At 46.3% G+C, this 20244-nt stretch overlaps 1 protein-coding gene across 21 annotated transcripts in view; it reads right to left on the bottom strand.

The window, feature by feature from the left end:
- The window catches only part of LOC147006312 (uncharacterized), an 87937-nt gene that overhangs the window by 41131 nt on the left and 26562 nt on the right, over positions 1-20244 (bottom strand). For 13 of the 21 annotated variants that reach the window (XR_015054924.1, XR_015054925.1, XR_015054926.1 and 10 more), the window contains 4 exons: positions 14480-14533; positions 13751-13848; positions 6914-7113; positions 6530-6668 (listed from right to left, as the gene is read on the bottom strand). Coding sequence is in view for 11 of the 21 variants with exons in the window: in XM_085869094.1 (XP_085725220.1) it covers positions 6530-6668; positions 6914-7049 (275 nt within the window). In the remaining 10 variants the exon portion in view is untranslated. Of the gene's footprint in view, positions 1-6529; positions 6669-6913; positions 7114-11146; positions 13876-14479; positions 14534-20244 lie in introns of all 21 variants that reach the window. The other 8 variants (XR_015054923.1, XM_085869098.1, XM_085869089.1 and 5 more) reach the window with 3 other exon arrangements.

Here is a 20244-nt window from a genome sequence, read left to right on the forward strand (position 1 = left end):
AATATTATTCGCAGTTACGATTATTCGCAATTTAGTTTTAATACCCAATTATTCAATTCGCGCCAACGTATTTTACCTTTTCGCAATGTTGTGGCAAGGAAAAACAAAAAGAGAAGAGAAGAGAGAGAAAAAAATTTAGTTCCTGGTTCGGAGCATACCAGCACTCTGATGTTACCGAAATTTATACACCGGCTAATATGAAAACGATCATAACTTGGAGCATTGTGTTTATCTATAAATGTGCATAAGAAATCGAGAAATTATTAGAATACACGAAGTCATCATTATCCGGAAGTCCGTACGTTGTAACCCGTAATGGATCCGGAAGCCCGTACGTTGTAACCCGTAATGGCCAACGCGGCTGAGCTTCCCTTTCCCATCGGCCACGCCCACGCAACAACGTGTCTATCATTGGTTTGGTAAATAAATGGCCATAACTTGGGAAGCACTTGTCCGATTAATATCAAACCTTGAAAAGGCACATCCTCGGGTCCCCAGCAATATGCCTGGCAAGTTTCAATTCGATCGGACTAGCGGTTGTCGAGATACGGCGGTCACAGAAACACACACACACACACACACACACACACACACACACACACACACACACACACACACACACAGAGATTGCTGGAATTATAGATATAAGAGATAATGGGGAACTAGGGAAGCACGTAAGAGCAGAACTATACCGACAATACGAAATGCAATGCAATCATTTACAGCACACAAAGCACTTTACAATTTCCTACTTATTAGACGGGCCCACGGACACACGTACGCGCGCGCACGCACACACACACACACACACACACACACACACACACACACACACACACACACACAAGAAATGGTGGCTGAGGCCTTTAATAACGGGCTCCAGCTTGGAGGACAGGTGAGCTGAAACCCAGGACCTATCTCGAACCTCTCCACCTCGTGTGGTCTTCAAGTTGTTCGGACCCGGGCTCCAGCGAGATCGAGCTGGACCCAATCGCCGTGAGCCGCGATCCTTCCCGAGCTCTAGCGAATCCTCCCGCGCTTCTCAACACGTGCTGGTGAGACGAGGCGCTGATCCTTCCCATCGATGCGCCGCTTCCCCGAGGAACCACCTCCAAGATGAGGCGGATGAGTCGCACCAAGCCGGGAACCAAAACGGAGAACAAAGAGCTCCACGAACCAAGAAGAAGAAGAACCACCACCAGCAGCTCGAGCCGAACAACCGGCTCAACTCTCTTCCAAACAAAGCAGCTCTCCAAAAAGTCTCCACCCGAGCCAAGCCGAGGCCGAAGCTCTCTGAGCCACCAACCCACTCGAACCAAGCAGGACCCGAAGGCCTGCTGAACAAGCAAAGCAGAAAGCCTTCATAAAGCCTTCAAAAAGCCTCCCTAACCCAAGCCAAGCCAAAGCAGAAGCCGAAGCTCCACTGAAGGCCAGCGTGAACAAAGCAGAGTATCCCTTTTTTATTCCTATCCGCCCCTCCCCCGCTCCGGGCGTGACTCATGCCCTCGTGATCCATCCCCCGCTCAACCACGGGTGGGAGGGAGTTGTTGACGTCATGAATCACGGGACGGAAGGGCTCTTCTTCCTCTTCGCAGAAGAGGGGAAGGGGCATCTCCATTGTGTTATGATCAGTCCCTAACTATTAAATTGAATCGCGCAGCACACTTAATCGATTTCTGCCCATTAAACAATGGAAGGTGAGCTATCTTGGGTACAAGCACTTATCGACATAACTGACTAAAGGAACCTGAATGTTGTGTGCAATCGAATTCCCAAATTCGTAACACTACCCCCACCCCTTTTTACAGACTCGTCCCGAGTCATCAAATTTTGTGTGACAAGCATGTGTAAGTTTTCCAAAAGTACGTTTTACCTTCGGATCTCTGAGTGCGACATTTCTTTATACGTGTCCCAAAATAAATAACCTAATGCGCTGCGTAACTAACTAAAAAAACTCTCAGACTCATTCGGACAACTTTACTAAAATTGCCGGCGCTAAAACAAACATGCAGGTGGGGTTCAACTTATCAACAATTTCCATTTAACTTATCCATTACATCACACTAACCATGGCCCAGGACCGGTGATCTGTGAAAGGGGAAAGGCAAAAGTCATTGCGAAGTCATTGGTGCAGGGGAATGGATGGAGATGGGAGCAAAAACATTTGAACATGATGGATGCACGGGCTCCCTGCAGGGCAGTCCTTGCAAAACTGGATGATCCTGGCGCACATGGTGATGGATGGACACGGGGAAAACGCAAACAAGGGCGAGCAGGCATGGGGTCATGGCAGAGGCAGGCAAACGAAGCATGGCAAGGCAAGTCCATGCAGAACAGGCGGCTGTAACACAACAGGCCGGCAGGTGAAGCTGGCCGGCCTCTGGTGTGGTTGCATCAGGTCTGGAGGGAGTGCGGTGGTGCCGGCCGCTCTGAAGGCGGGCTCGGACCTTCCCTACTGTCTCCCTCCCAACCTATCGCCTTTGCCTGTCTCTGTCCATACCCACTCCCTTCGTTTGCAAAACCAAATTTAGCCCCATCTTATTTATTCACTCTCTTTATAATTTCGTCTCCCTAACCCCCTTTATTGTCTCTGTCCGGCTTACCTATAGTCATCCTAGCCTACTCCCAGCCCCTACGTTCCCTCTCTGGAGGAGAATAGGGAGAGACTAGCGTTCTGTCTCGAGGCCCAACGAAGCCTCAGAATGGCCTCCTCAGAGTTCAGCGATCTACCAAGGTGGGTCCAGCGGCCTAAGAGCGAAGGGATGGATGGTGCGAAGGGGTACATCTCCGAACTACCCGAACATTAATTTACCTAAAACTACCCGGAGCTTTCCAAAAACGCCTCACACTTTAAAACTATCGGTTCTAAAAACCATGATTCCCGTCGCCTGTGTTGGTGTCCATTATAAATCTGGGCCTTGCCCTCAAATTTTCATTTGTGCCCTCGCACAATTTCCTGGCTGGGCAGCGTGGCTCAACTGGCAGGAACTCCCCCTCTGCCGAACTCTAACCATGGCACCCCCAGGCCCGCAGCCTGCCTCCGAGCCTAGCTGCTCCCTATGAATGCGGGGGGTTGCCCTCCCTGGCATTGCCCTCCTCTGATGCCCACGTGGCGTGTTGATGCCCCGGGTCCCTTTCCGAGGGTCGCCCGTGCCCACTGCACTGCCCCCGTGGCATTCTGGCGCTGAGGGTCCCGTTTCCGACGGGTCACCCGTGCCCACTACACTATCCCGGCCAGCCTTGGGCCCTTGGCCTACTCTGGCCGACGAGTCCGGTGCCTGGGGTGCCCACTAAGCAAAACTCACCTTTCCACAGCCATGCTCCCAGCCGGTCCATGAAAACCTGCACCCCTCCAAACGGGTTTCATGCCTTCTCTCGACACCAACAAAACGACCTCCTGTTAGTAAATTTGAATAACCCACGAACTAACATTAAACTGACCCCGGGGTCTCTTGGGTGGGAATCACTCCTCCCCCCAATCAGTCATCGCACTGTGGGGGAAAAATTTATATTAATGTATTCTAAATTGTAACAAATGGAGTTTTAGAAATGTAACTTTGATGCTTCAAGTTGAATTGGCTGTCATTTCTGGCCAAAAGACTTTTGCCCTAAATGTTAAGAAATGTGTTGTTCTGGAGCAGAGTGACCGAGCTGATAACAAACGAACCTTTGCCTAGAAATGTACGAAGTGGCTTCTCGTCTGAAGGACACGTCTGCAGTCTGGGTTGAATAGCCCCCACCACTCTCTCATGAAAGTATAAAATGCTTTGAAATGTAAAATTGTTTCAGGGCAAGTACCTGAGAAAGTATTAGAATCTCAGTGGCTTGTGCTCCTTGGAACTGACCAAGTGCCAAGTTAGAATAGAACTCTCTGATGTAATGTGGAAGTGAATTGAATCGGGTTGGTCTAACTGTTAACTAAAGTAAGAATCAATGAAATAGAAGATAAAAAATATTGCAATCAATGGGGATTCTTAAGTTCATTGTATGAGGGTGAAAAGTGTATGGTGTATAATTAGAAAATAAATTGTTACTCAAGGAAGGACTTGTGTGGACATCGGTTTTCAGTGTTAATGTGTTTTATGCAGGATTTTATAACCAAATCGGACAAACGTTAAACTCTGTCTGAAGTCAAATAGGATTCCACAATCGGCCAGGAAGAAGCCTTCAACAATCACAACAAGGTGGGTTTAAAAAAATCCACAACAGCACCATGCATACCACATTCGCTCCACTCACACACTTAGGCCCGCTGTCCCATCCTCAATCCTCACACACTTTCTATTTCACAACTCACACCAACACTCTATAGTCTATACTGTCATCCTTCCTAATTAAATCCCCTGACTAACTCTTGCTCCCTCGTCATCCCTTAAAACTCATGCACGTTCCATTTACTCTACGTAGCTAAGCTAAGTCTCCACGACACATTTCCAGTCTGTCCGTGTCTCCAAAAATCCAACAATTCCCATTTCCTAAATCTAAACTGAAATCCCTCTGACTAATCCATTCCACAGGCTCCATGAGGAACAATTCACGTCCCCACAAAGTTGGTGGAACTATCGCTAACCCATCCCCCTAACTAGTAGTCTTCATGTGCCCCCTAGCAAGGGGTCTCCTCCCCTCTGCCCAGGGAATCCTGTTTCCTCGAAGTGGTGAGGCTTGCTTTTCTCTTTCTTTCTTTCTTTTTTTTATGCGCACCAGCACGGCAATTCACAAACCGTGCTCTTTTCCCGTGACGTCATGGCAGCTGTTCGAGCTTCGCGCTCCCCATCCTTCTCGGACGGTAACATCCCGCAGGGATTCCCTTCTGCCGGATTCCAACCATTCGTGCAGCCACGACCTCACCCTGCGCATCCCAAGCAAGTCTCGCGTTTCGAGGGGTTCCCCACGCGAGCACATGTGTTCTGCCCGTCCGTAACCCTTGACTCTGGGATACAAGATCGACCGGTTTAATGTCAAATTTTAAAAGTACAGAAGGCCTTATAAAACAAATGTGATGACATTTTTAATATCAGTTGTAATGGTTACGTCAAATTAAAAAAAGTACGGAAGGCCTAAAGAGACAAATCTCACGACAGTTTAAATACCGGTCGTAATGGTTATGTAAACTTACAAATGTGGAGGAGATAGAAAAATAAATATTGTTGCCAGATGGACGGACGGACAGATGTCTGACAGACAGACGGGCGGATCAGAGGACATCGAACGGTTTTATTAGGTCAGCTCGCTGATCTAATGAGTGACAGGAAACATTCCCCTTCCCTCAACTGCCTTCCTCCACTCACACTGCCTTCCATCCTCATGATTTACCAGATGAAGGCAGGACAGCCGAGAGGTTCGCATGCTCGCTCTCAGCTGTCTCGCCTGGGTTTGAATCCCGACCAAGCTATAAACTGTCATCCTGGTATTTCACAGGCAGGGTGATTCATAAATATGTGTGTTGTCTCCCGGATGGGTGTTAAACTGGGCGTCACATTTACCAGGATCCCCCCCTCCTCTCCCTGTCCACACTTTTTCCCCTCCCTCTCTCCCTTCTCCCTCTGCCTCTCACACATCTATCCCTCTTTCTCCTACCCCTCTCCCTCTCATCTCCCTCCTCCCTAATTCCCTCCTCTCTTCTGTCCTTCCCCTCCCTCCTCTCCCACTTCCCCTCCCCTTGAATACTCCCATCAGTGAAGCGACAGGGAGTATTTGCTGGTAAACAGTAAACAAACACGAATTAAGTTTTATATTTTACATTTTAACACTTTCCTCAATTCAATGAACTTATTATTAACTATAAATTATATAAGTAAGGTGCTCATGAGAGTTCCAGTCCCTGACCCTTAGTGATGGGTGATGTTGTTAAAAGTGTCCTTTATGATCCATCCATGAAGACCACACTCTGCACAGAGAGAGCATCGGTGTTGCCACAGCAGTCTCTTGGGTTATTGGAACCAATCCTGGACAGGTGACCACTCTGACACAGGATACTCAAACGGCTCAATCATCCCACAAGCTGATATCACTTTGCCAACCGCAGAAGGATGACAAGCTGAGTCAACCCCACCTGGTATTAATTCAACAGCCAAGTGGGATTTGAACTCAGGACTCAAGTAAACCAAGCCCACCACCCCAACCATTAAACCAACACCAGGTATACTTTTATGATATTTCACCAAAACAGATAAACAGAGTCGGTACAAACACACCTATCCCGTGACAATGGTTCCATAACAGTTCTTCCAGCAGGTCAAAGGTCGAGGTCACAGTTCAGGTTAAAATTTTGTGAAAAATGGTTTTGGGTCAAACTTTGACCTTGAACTTGTGACTTCCATCCATCGAGCAGAATTAATTAGTTTCCTGGTAAACTCTCACCAACTCTGCTTTACAAACAACCGACTGCTTTAGTGGAAACTAAGTTCACCCTTCACAGCTTTAAATATCATATTGAACACAATTTGGCCTTAAATAAGGTTGTTACAGGACGAGCTATAAACTCCCAACATGGTGTTGCACAGGGAAGGTGTTGCATCAGTGAGCATACCTTCCTCTGAAAGCAAAGGTAAGTCTCTTGTCTTCTTCATCCAGTGATTCCTCGAGGACGTTAAAGATGCCACTGCAGTCCTCAAGAACAGGCCATTGTGTGCCGGTGCAGAGGCCCATCAAAACAAGTAAATCTTCATCTGATTTGTTGTAAACGAGATTAAAGAGGAACCGAATGATGAATGAAGTGATGAGGTATAAAATGATGTGATACATGTACAAGAGGGAGGGTAACATGTCATGGATGGGATTTCCATTCACAATTCAATTCCCGCTTCGCTCCAGACATCGTGACATTCACTAAATCAATGAGTTCCTGTGTTAGTACACAGCACGGATCAGCACGGGAAACACAAGTTCTCGGAACTGAATGAACGTCACGTACCGGGTCTGGACCCCTTGTCCTCGGGTAAACCGACCATGGACCCGCGGTCTTCCGGAGAACCTCCCGGACCGACCACGTCTCCTCCATCGGAGCCGCTTGTGGATCCCGAGGTGTTCCCTCTGAGATCTCGGGTCATGGTGGACCGCACGTCGTGTCGGGTGAAGGACGGTACGCTGTGGTAACCGAGTGAAGAGCGCGAGCTGTTTGGGGAAAAAACGAACAGGGAGATCGCGGTGTCTGATTGGTTCCCGCCACATCACGTGTCCATGATTTAAAATAAATACAAAGATTGAACGTTTCGTTTTCACGGATTGTTTGTGTTTCAGATTGTGTTGTGAAAGTGGAAAATCGAGTCCGAGTTCGTCGATGATTATTTCCTCGACATGAAACAACGTTCTTTATTTTCTGTTTTTGTATTTATCGACAATCTTCCCTACATAACGGAGTTACATATGGGTATGTGGGTATGTAGGTGGGTATGTATCATCTACTCCTCCGGGAGGGTTTGACCGAGGAATCTGAAACTTTCAGGGATTAATGAGGGAACCCTTACATTGTGTCTGTGCAAGTCCGATTTATTCCATCAAGTTTGGAGGAAAAAGTTAATTCAGAACCCTTCGGGACCCCCATTCATGATGATAGGGGGAAAACCATGGGGTATAACCTTCCCGGGTCAAATTACGGTCACGTGTGTGTCCGAGTGGTGCTCAGGTTTCGTGCACCAAACGACGGTCTCCTTGGGTTAACCTGAGGCTGTCACTTCGGGTGAGTGCCTGGAATGTCCTTTCCATAAGAGAGGATGATCACCTGTCTCTGTTATGGTGGACAAGCTCGAAATGGCGGACAAGCTCGAAATGGCGGACAAGCTCGAAATGGCGGACAAGCTCGAAATGGCGGACGGGCACGAAATGGCGGACGGGCACGAAATGGCGGACAAGCTCGAAATGGCGGACGAGCTCGAAATGGCGGACAAGCTCGAAATGGCGGACGAGCTCGAAATGAAATGACGGACGAGTTTGATATGGTGGACGAGCTCGAAATGCCGGGCGAGCACGAAAAGCGAAACAGCTTGGAGGGAAGTGTGCATACTTCTCGAGTATCCTCCCAACCTTTGCTTCGAATTTAAAGATGCAGATAGAAATTTGACTGACTGCTAACTGATTAATAATAGCCCTTCTCTCCAGATCAAACTGAATACTTTGACCATGTAATCATGGAGAATCACAGCTTGACTTCTTCATCGAGCAGGTGGTTAGCCTTACAGTGGAAATCCTTTGGTTTTTGGGTCACTTAGTGTGAGCAGAAACTTATTTTGGAGGAAAGGCAGTTCATATTGTACAAGTTCATATTGTACAAGTTCATATTGTACAAGACATATTGAGTTTATATTGTAACATTAGGAAATCAAGACAAGAGGAAAAAGCCTTTTGGTCCATGATGCATGTGCCACACCACTGTGACAGCAATCTCACTGAACATCAGCCACATGGAGAATGGTTGAATTCGAAATATTTCGATACTCCATGGGATCAACCACAATCTCTTCTAAGGCTGAATGGTCCTGTTTTCTTCCTAGTAGCCCTCTCCACTCACCAGAAGGTTATTTTTTCCGATAGGACAATACGACCCCCCCCCACCTCCCCTCCCACCCTATCTCAACCCCAACTCACACTCCTTGTCCGGAGTGTGGACATGAGACCCCGAGTGTGGACATGAGACCCTGAGTGTGGGCACGAGACCTCGAGTGTGGGCACGAGACCCTGAGTGTGGGCACGAGACCCTGAGTGTGGACATCAGACCTCGAGTGTGGGCACGAGATCTAAGTCAGGGAATTTCTCATTGCCTGTGCCACCGAAGGTGGACGTGCGTTCAGTATTCACCTGTTTGTTTGTCTTTTTGTCTGTGAGCAGGAGATCTTAAAACGGTGTGCATGGATTCCGATGAAACCTGGTGTGGACAGGTTGGGTGTGCGACAAGTACTAACTGATCCGATTTTGGTGAAGATCCGGATCCGGATCCGAGAATTTTTTTTTAATTTTCAAGTAATTTTTCACCATTGAAAGGTGGGGCCAAAACGATGTACAGTAAGTCCTGTACATCGTGATATCTCAAAGGGAAATGGCGTAATTCGGCGTGTTTTCACCGTCCTCTGTGTGATCCACCTGCAGGGACCACAGTGTCACATGATACTCCAGTTAAACATTAAAACGACAAACTGAACATGCTTAACATGACATTCCACATTACCCCTGCACCAGAAACACCAGGTGGGTTGATCATAGGTGGATCAACAACACCAGGTGAGTTGATCATAGGTGGATCAACAACACCAGGTGAGTTGATCATAGGTGGATCAACAACACCAGGTGAGTTGATCATAGGTGGATCAATAACATCAGGTGTGTTGATTATGGTTGGATCAATAACACCAGGTGTGTTGATTATAGGTGGATCAATAATATCAGGTGGAACAGGGGCACTGCCTCAGTGACACAACTGCACTTACAGAAAAATGATGCAACCAGCAGGTACAGGTTGCACACCTTACATCAACATGAAGGCTATTCCATGCCATAAGTCACCATATTCCAAATTCTAACGGTAATCAATATTAATGAAATGAGACACTGCCATGCAGCCAAAGAAATAGGATGGGACACCACACTGTACTCGAACCTGGAGCGCTCTCTCTCTCTCTCTCTCTCTCTCTCTCTCTCTCTCTCTCTCTCTCTCTCTCTCTCTCTCTCTCTCTCTCTCTCTCTCTCTCTCTCTGTCTCTGTCTCTCTCTGTCTCTCTCTCTCTCTCTCTCTCTCTCTCTCTCTCTCTCTCTCTCTCTCTCTCTCTCTCTCTCTCTCTCTCTCTCTCTCTCTCTCTCTCTCTCTCTCTCTCTCTCTCTCTCTCTCTCTCTCTCTCTCTCTCTCTCTCTCTCTCTCTCTCTCTCTCTCTCTCTCTCTCTCTCTCTCTCTCTCTCTCTCTCTCTCTCTCTCTCTCTCTCTCTCTCTCTCTCTCTCTCTCTCTCTCTCTCTCTCTCTCTCTCTCTCTCTCTCTCTCTCTCTCTCTCTCTCTCTCTCTCTCTCTCTCTCTCTCTCTCTCTCTCTCTCTCTCTCTCTCTCTCTCTCTCTCTCTCTCTCTCTCTCTCTCTCTCTCTCTCTCTCTCTCTCTCTCTCTCTCTCTCTCTCTCTCTCTCTCTCTCTCTCTCTCTCTCTCTCTCTCTCTCTCTCTCTCTCTCTCTCTCTCTCTCTCTCTCTCTCTCTCTCTCTCTCTCTCTCTCTCTCTCTCTCTCTCTCTCTCTCTCTCTCTCTCTCTCTCTCTCTCTCTCTCTCTCTCTCTCTCTCTATCTCTCTCTCTCTCTCTCTCTCTCTCTCTCTCTCTCTCTCTCTCTCTCTCTCTCTCTCTCTCTCTCTCTCTCTCTCTCTCTCTCTCTCTCTCCCTCCCTCTCTCTCCCCCTTTCTCTCTCTCTCTCTCTCTCTCTCTCTCTCTCTCTCTCTCTCTCTCTCTCTCTCTCTCTCTCTCTCTCTCTCTCTCTCTCTCTCTCTCTCTCTCTCTCTCTCTCTCTCTCTCTCTCTCTCTCTCTCTCTCTCTCTCTCTCTCTCTCTCTCTCTCTCTCTCTCTGTCTCTGTCTCTCTCTGTCTCTCTCTCTCTCTCTCTCTCTCTCTCTCTCTCTCTCTCTCTCTCTCTCTCTCTCTCTCTCTCTCTCTCCCTCTCTCTCTCTCTCTCTCTCTCTCTCTCTCTCTCTCTCTCTCTCTCTCTCTCTCTCTCTCTCTCTCTCTCTCCCCCTCTCCCTCCCTCTCCCACTCCTCTCTCTCTCTCTCTCTCTCTCTCTCTCTCTCTCTCTCTCTCTCTCTGCCTCTCTCTCGTTCTCTCTCTCTTTCTCGTTCTTTGTGATTCGACGGTGTCGTGTGTCCCAACAAACGAATGAAATCCTGCCATTTAAAGTGTTCCAGAGTTCTGATAAACAACACCAAGACGTTCGAGAGTGAATTGTTTCCATCCAATAAGGATTTAGACCCCACTACAACGGGTCTGCGGGTTTTCACAAACAAATCGGGTCAAACCCCGAAAATCCGGGTCACTTGCCATGTTCGTGTGTGCCAGAGTCGAATGTACATTGAAGGTAAACAAGGATGTGGTTTACAGACGGAGAGACATTCCTGTGTACCCGTTACTCATTGCACACACCTTCCTCACCGGGAGGTTTGAACCCACCTCTCAGCAACAAAAATGGAGTCTCACCTTCACAGGTGCAGAGAGAACACAGAACGGCGAGCAAGGGCGTCCACATCACCAGGGGGAAATCGGACCAAGTCTTCAACACACCGACCAGAGAGAGACAGAGAGAGAGAGAGACAGAGAGTACACCACAATGGGAGACGAGCCGAGGGAGTAAGACACACTTGGCGGATTTGAAAAGCAGTTGAAGTGGGCGTGGCTGTAAGTGGGCGTGGCTTAAGTGGCTGTAAGAGGGCGTGGCTGTAAGTGGGCGTGGCTTTGACTCCCCCGTGGATGTAAACAAACGTTAAATGGTCGTGAACAGCCCCAAATGAACATTATCAGGTCCATAGATAAGTTTGCTGGGGGTCTTTCCCCTTATATTAACTCGTAACTCCCATTTATTGATCTTTCTCTTCCTCTTCCTCGTCCCCTCTGCAGCCGTGAACACAATCAATTAGTTTTCACTTTCACAACAGAATCTGAAACACAAACAATCCATTAAAACGAAACTTTCACTCTTCGGGTTTCTTTTCAACCACGAACCCGACTTTGAACCCAAAACTCACTTTGAAATATGAAATGATTATTTATTTATTTTTAAAACCCATCATCTTTTGAGTTTTCCATATAATGGTCACGACATGCACGATGACCCGAGATCTCTCCGGTGAAGATCACAGAACCACCACCATGGAACCCACGAACGGCTCCGATGGAGGAAACGCGGTCGGTCCAGGAGGGGGGGGGAGAGGGGGGTTCTCCCTCGAACCGCAGGTCCATGGTCGGTTCAGTCGGGGTTCGGGGTCTGGACGCGGTACATGACGTTCACCCCGTACCGAGAACTTGTGCTTCCCGTGTGGGGTCCGTTCTGATCGGTTCTGTGTACAAACACTGGAACTCATTGATTTGGGGAACGTCACGATGTCTGGAGCGAACGTCCATTTGAATTGTAAATTGAAATGTTGTTAAAATGTCGATGTGGGCAGGAGACCCCGAGTGTGGGCACGAGACCCCAGGTGTGGACACGAGACCCAGATATGCGCACGAGACCCCGATTATGGGCACGAGACCAGACCCCGAGTGTAGGCACGAGACCCCGAGTGTGGGCACAAGACCCAGAGTGTGGACACGAGATCCTGAGTGTGGACACGAGACCCCGAGTGTGGGCATGTGACCCCGAATGTAGACATGAGACCCCGAGTGTGGGCACGAGACCCCGAGTGTGGGCACAAGACCCCAGGTATGGAGACGAGACCCCGAGTGTGGACACGAGACCCCGAGTGTCAATGATAAACTTCCCGGTCATGAACTCTGGTTTATATATGATGTGATTTCTTTCCAGGGAAGTCTTTCATCGACTGCATTATAGATGAGATAGAAGGAAAACATAAAGTCCTGAGACCTCGAATTATTATGAGACCTCTATATTAATTAACTTCCTTCCGTCCATAAAGTGCTGCTTCATCAGGATGATGATTACCACACCTGTTTGGTTAACTTTTAAAAAGGGGACAATGGGTGTCTTGGGTGTCACTTTTAAGCTGTCCAGCCCAGCTTTGAATCCAAACCCAGCTATAAGCTGTCATCCCAGTGTTTCACAGGCAGGGTGATTCATAAATGTGTGTTCGGTCGCTTGGTTGGACGTAAACATACACGTCCCATCTACTGGGATTAGTTGTTGGACGTTAAAGATCCCACGGTGTCCTTCTTGAAGAGTCGGTGAGCTATCGCTGGCACCATGAACAAATTACAAATTCCTGAGAGAATCAGCAGAGGGCACTGCATCAGTGGCACAGCTGTACCCCCAGCCAATGATGCCACACAGACATTAGAAGAAGACGAAGCTGTGTCTTGAGCTTGCTTTACCAAAGCTCGTGTTTTGTTCCCAAGTTGATGACGTGATATGATGAGGGTTTTGGGAGCTCCATGAATGTGTGTAGTGGAGCTTGGAGTGATGAGAATAAACCACCTGATCCACACACTTGTGGTGGGTAATTCATGGGTCTATGGATAAGATAACCCTGGTAGTTTGACTTTGAGAGTGTTGTCGTGATATTTCCACTCTCATCAACAGTGTGGGTATTCCATATTCTAGTCCTCACTGAGTAACTCCAAGATTTTGAGAGATCAAGAGGTGAGGGACAGATTATAAACTCTAACTTTCATGGCCATGACGTTTACCATGGATATCCTGGGGGTCAACATGAACGGGAAGATGAGCAGCAGTGATTGGGAGGTGAGAGGTCAAACAAAGGTCATTAAAAACCACTTGGGTTATTCGAAGGACAGCATCCAGGAATTATACTTTTCTTATCGAACAAGTGTGTTCTCATAACTTTACATTGAGACCAATTTACCTGAATTTGTGTCAGAGTTTAAACACCTGTGTTAAATAATTTAATACAACATCAATCCCGGGAGAGTGAGATTAAAATTCAGTTTATACCTTCATCAAACAATCTAGAATTGCCAAATCCCGTTATCACCTTCACTTATACTGTTTATCGATACACATTTCAACACCCTAATTACTCCCAACCCCTTGTTTGTTGTTGTTGGTTGTTGTTGTTGTTGCTTTAACTAAAAATTGTATTGCAGAATCCACATAAAACTCTTATTTCTGACCTTCATGCCTTCTTTTCCATTTGGACCTGGCAGTCCCAGGTCACCCGGTGGGCCAGGAGGGCCAGGGTGACCCTGCTCTCCCATCGGTCCCGTCTGGCCTGTTGAACCCCGAATGAGGTCAAAGGCTTTTTAAAAAAGCAATGAGAAAAAACAAAACTTACAAAAAATAAAATTACAACTCTAAAACTGTCATTTAATTAACATAACACTGATCACAAATCACACCTGTGATCAAGTCCAATTAAATTGTCACTTCAACACTTCACTCCAACAATTATACACATGCGTACACAATGACCCGCACACACACACAGCTGTAAATTTACACACATTTAATGTGCACACATACATCGAAACAACTGTGTAAACACACACACACACACACACACACACACACACACACACACACACACACACACACACACACACACACACACACACACACACACACACCAAGGATTCGATTCCTGCCACTCATTAATTCTTCCACTCTTGTGGATAAAAGGACAATAATACATGTGAAGAGTGAAAGGAAGCAGACTTCCCATGTCCTCAGAAGGATGTTGTGAGTGCTGCATCCAACATCTCGAAGATTCACCAATTGTGAAATCACACAGAACACACTCATATATCATCGTCTATCAATGCGAAATAAATCATTCCATCACTGTCTGTGGCATGAAGGCTTCCAGGAAAATATATTATTGATGAACTTGCTCTTGTCTTTACCTGAGGTCCAATGACTCCTGGAGGTTCAGGTGGCTCAGTATTTCCTTGAAATCCCTGAAGGAAAGAAAAGAGAAAACAATTGTGCACCTTATTACAACCCTCTTTTCTCTGGGCCATCCTTTCTCTTGTCATTATCTCAAACCATGACATGTCATGCCTTCTGCTTTCACACAAGGCCGTCGTTCCATTGCAGCAGCTCATTCCTCAGCATTGTTGAAACCGATACAACGATGCAATGAGATAATCACTGAAATCCATGACACTACAATAATTAACTTAACCTTCAAATGGACCTACTACTTGCACTAACACATCATCTAATCCTCGTACTCCCAGTTTTTATCAAGTTCAATAATGACAGTACCTGAATCCCATAAACGTCCAATTGGCTTCTGTAGAAAAGCATCAACAAGCACTCACTGGAAGTCATCATTGTCAACCTGAGTCCAAAACTGCTATTGTTAATACACCTGTCAGCCTGGTGAAAGGGAGATGGAGCTGTAATGTCAGCAGGTGTTTATTAACGTGTTCACACAATGCGAAGAGGTACGCCACGATGCTAACAATCATTCACTAAACTTGACCGATAATAGTGAGCGTATTACCTGAAACATGGTGTTCGCTGTACCTACAACTCCAATCTCCCTGATAGATGATATAAGCTGTCCCAACAACTACAATCTGTAGATCACGACAAGAAATAAAAATTTGGGAAATGGCAGCAAACATTGGCTTCCTGCAAGATTTTGAATGGTACCCAGAAATCTTGAACATCCACAAGCAAAGGCAAGCAGACAGGACACCCGGCTGAACATAACCTCCAAAGGCATACTCATTGATACAACACCTGTATTTTTTTTAAAACAGGTAGCATCGTATTTTTAGTTGAACAGGGAACTGATACCAGAATAGACAGCTCAAACACGAGCACGTTACCTTTGCAGCTATCCTCTGAGCCCAAAACTGCCGTTACCATGACATGAGATCTCCCATGTAAACACCTTTCGGTATGTAATCTGGGGAAAACGGGGAGGGGTGTTCAGTCATGAGGCAAATGACCTTCACCTGAGTCAGAATGTGTTGGAATGCAGACCAATTCGAGGAAGTCGAATCAAGCACACAAGGACCTTGCCTCGTATGCTAGGGCCGCGAGGCAAGGGCGCAAGTGCTAATAGACACTGTGGCCGCAAGTGGAGGAGATCTGGAGATTTAAATAACCTCACTATAAAACAAGTCTGAAGGCGACGATGGTTCACGAGCCGGATTTGACGATGTAGATTGTTTCAGAAGTCAAGGATGAGACAATGTCATAATTTTTGACCAAGTTATAATTAATTATAGTGGCCTTCAATCAACAGCTGCAAAATGTCGAAAACCCGGTTTCGTTCAACAACTTTCAAAATTTGACATTTGCATAACGTTTAAAGGTCACGAAACAATGTTGTGGACAATAAAATAAGGAAACAGGATACGTGCTATAGCTTATTGGAGTTAGCTCGTCGAAGAAGACGGAAAACCCGGTTCGATCTGTAGATCTTTGAAAACTTTAAAATTTTGAAAAAAACACTTTGAAAATTTGACCTTTGTGGTCTTTAAAGGTCAAAGGTCAAGGGTTGTGACCTTTGGTGCAAAATTTCCTCTGGAACATTCCAGGAACAATATAATGTCATATAGGCGATATGGCATTTCGCACTCCTCGGATTAATCCATACTTTGATTTAATCAGCGAAAAAACAAACTTGAAGGGGACGCCACGGGCAAGGTGTTCGAGATAGAGCAAAATGGTTTCAAGACTTTAGGTGGGGAATGACCTCAAGATTATGCATAAAAAAATATTGTCATCCTCGCTCTCAAAGTTTGGGCGGTCGTATGATTTTTATGTCAAAATTCGCAATTTTCCAAGTTTTTGACCTTGTGACCTTGACCTTGGGACGAAAATGAAAAATCGGACAACGACAAGTTTTATATAATTCATTTTGCTATTCAAATACCGAAGAACCCATTCCATTCAGGAAATTCCCTCGGAGAACATAGATTTTATAATCCGACTACCCCCTAAAATGGCTATTTTTTGGGCGTGGCTCCACCCACAATGGGCGTAGCACGCCCTCATCAAGGAAAACACAACTCGACATTGATGTCGAACACATAACCAAGTTTCATCAAGATCGGATCAAAGTCCACGGAGTTATGCTCTGGACAAACAGACACACAGACAGACACACAGACACACAGACACACAGACATAACGAATATAGTGGTCACTCTGGCTGGCGCTCATGAACCAATTAAAAAATCAAAAAGGCATGAATATCGAAATGGAATTTGTTCTTGAGAAATGTGCTCATTGGCTAAATCCTCCAGATTTATGTCCCCATCTCAACCTCCTGTTCAATATCTGGGGAGCCCAGATTCAAATCGCACACATGATTTGGATTCATCCATTGTCTTATGTTCTTGTATCGAATGTAAAAGCAAGCTGGTTCGATAAAAAGTTACACTCATTTAAAAACACACTAAATCTTCGTCACGTATGTGAATGCGAGGCAAGTTCCACTCCGATCCTGAGATCTCTGCACAAATAAATAAACAAATAAATTAACAAATAAAAAAATTTAAGTAACAAAACCAACCCAAACTGCCTTCCAAGAACTGCTCCCTCCAAAGAACTTCAAAGAACTCCCAAGGACACGCAAGAACTTTCTGAACTCTCTGAACAATGAGCACAAGAACTTTCCACACACTCACACACTGAGGGTCACGTCGTCCTTTATCGACCGCTCTGAGTATGGCGCGGCCTTGGTGGAGCTGACGCGCTGAGTGGACAGGGAACTCCATGGATCCGCCCTTTCTGGGCGGGGTTATGGTCGAGTCGCGGAAAACCGCGCCCCCTCTACGCGTGTCTGTTCCCCTCTTGCTGGAGAAACGACGATGTGTTGGAATGCAGACCAATTCGAGGAAGTCGAATCAAGCAGGCGATGACCTTTCCTCGTATGCTACGGCCGCGAGGCGAGGGCGCAAGCGCTGAAAGACACTGTGGCCGAAGTGGAGGAGATCTGGAGATTTAAATAACCTAACTATAAAATAACTCACAGCACACACAAAATTCCCATTAGACATCGGAGATGGATTCTAACTGTACACATACTTATCAAAATAACTGAACGACGGGGACTCTGGCTGTTTGTGTGCACAAGGTTTCAAAATCCGAAACAATATAACACATCTCAAAAAGTTGGACAGATTCGTACGAAACTCGGTGGACATGTTGGGTGTGTGACCTTGATGAAGAGATGTGACCTCGGATGACATGGACATCCACTCACCATGGAGTCTGGAACACTGACGGGTTCCTCCTGTAAAGGGCCTGTCACACCTTGATATTTTCGTGAGCGTAAGCCGACGTATGAAAATTTTGGCGAATACGCTGGCACACGTCGAATACGTTTATGGGTAACTTTTGTATACGTTAAGAGCACGCTGAAGCACGCTGGCATACCGAGCAGTATGCCGAGCTCGTCGACAAATTTTGTGCATGCACAAAATTAAATTTCTCGACGTATGCCAGCGTGTGACTCACACGTTCCGCATATGCTGGCCATAAGTTGTAGGCACGTGATGCGATCGTTGACACACGTCGACACACGTTACTTGTAAGTTACTCATAAGTCGAAATAGGTCGAGGTAATGTCTAGCGTACCCGAAACTTATTTCTAACCTATGAGTCATGTGCTTTGAACCTTTGTGTGACGTATCTCCAACGCATATTGACGTATGTAGACGTATTTGACGTCTTCCGGACCACAGAACTTACTGAACGTGTTTCCAACTTACAGCTACCGTATAGTGGCGTATTGGCAGCGTTTTGGGGAATCGGTATATAAAAATAGGGTTCACAGGAGCAACCCGTCAGTGTTAAAGACTCCATGGTGAATAAATGCCCATGTCAGTAGTATCAGTAGTAGTACTAGGTGAGCATGTCAGTAGTAGTAGTAGGTAGTAGTAGTAGTAGTAGGAGTAGTAGTAGTAGTAGTAGTAGTAGTAGTAGTAGGTCCATGTCGGTCGTATTCGGTGAGCGTGATGGGGAGGGTGTGGGTGATGATGGATCCTCCTTGCATCCGCGTCCACAGCCACGGCCAGGAGACTTCTTTGCAGCATTCTTCGAAGTTTTCTTCGGCACTTCAACAGTGATGTTGACACTTTGATGTCTAGTGCGGTTATGATTTGAATCGTCGAGCGGCAGCCTTTTAATAGGCTACACCACGTGATCGTCGGCGATACGCTGCCACGCTATGCATAAGTTAGCCTATCATTGGGCATAAGTTGTGAACGCCACCAACACGCTAAGCATTCGTTGGTATAAGTTATCTATAAGTTATTGAAACGTTCTGTGTACGTTACTAATACGTTATGCATACGTCCAACTCGTTATGAATACGTCCAAAACTGAAAAAAAAACATCAATAGTTCAGCGTACGCCAGCGTTTTACATACATTTTGATACGTTGCCACACGCTGGCGAAAACGTTAAGGTGTGACAGGGGCTTAAAGAACACAGAAAAACTGAATGGATGTGGAATGTAAATAAATATTTCTTGGGAATCATTCACCACCATGACACCACTGCTGAGACAGACATCACGACTCACACAAGTTCAAAGCAGTGGTGTGGGTGTCACACTACAAGCTGTGATCCAAAGGATCAGTCAGTACCATGATTGCAAATCCTGCAGACCCCGATTGTAAGCACAGAGGTTTCTGTGTGTGTGTGTGTGTGTGTGTGTGTGTGTGTGTGTGTGTGTGTGTGTGTGTGTGTGTGTGTGTGTGTGTGTGTGTGTGTGTGTGTGTGTGTGTGTGTGTGTGTGTGTGTGTGTGTGTGTTTTGTGTGTGGAGAGACAATGTCACACAGATAATCTGCGCAAACCTTTTTCAGACAGTGGCATTTACACGTCCAACGCAGTCCCCTAAGCAAGTTGCTCAACAACATCCACAAGCTATTTCTTGTGACTTTTCTTCACCTCATCGGAGCATTCGACGTAGAATTCACTACCCGCCAACAGTCATGGGAGGCCATCTTGTTGATGAGAGACGTGCCGACACACAGCTATAATTCCCTCCACCACCGAAGGTGAAGGAGGTTGTGTTTTCACCCCTTTGTCTGTTTGTTTGTCTGTGTACCGGATATCTCAAAAAGTCGTGGACGGATTCGGATGAAACTTGGTGGGCAGGTTTGGTGTGTGACAAGGAAGAAGTGATTCAATTTCGGTGAAGATCCGGATCCGGATCTGGGTACGAGTTTTATTTAATTTTTTAAGTGATTTTTTTCACCATTGAAAGATGGGGCCAAAATGATACATCGCAAACATAGGATGATACAGTATTTCAAAAATGTAATGGGCCCGATATGTTCTCGGGGGTCAAGCATTACGTGGCGGAGGTATGGTATGCACTCTACCGAGTGCCATTCTAGTTTTCGTAACTGTGATCATCAAAGGTATAAATTGTCAGGTAAACATTCCTTGCTCATTTTCAAAGATTGTGTGGCAGAATAGGAGGTTAAGGGAATTGATTACAATGAGGAACGAGTCATCAGCCATGGGGTGGGCACCTCCATCAGGATGATTTTGAAGGACCAAAACATTTTTAAATCAACCCTTGAGAACAATCTTGAAATGTTAGACTACCCTGACCATGAATGTGGCAGATCATTGAAAATGACCTCAAGAGGTTAAGAACTCTGGGACATTTTGTTACATGGAACAGAT

The sequence above is a fragment of the Eptatretus burgeri genome, unplaced genomic scaffold, assembly GCF_056783735.1.
Source record: "Eptatretus burgeri isolate ZD-2024b unplaced genomic scaffold, Ebu_testis_v1 Ebu_testis_scaffold_3191, whole genome shotgun sequence".
NCBI classification, from domain to species: Eukaryota; Metazoa; Chordata; class Myxini; order Myxiniformes; family Myxinidae; genus Eptatretus; species Eptatretus burgeri.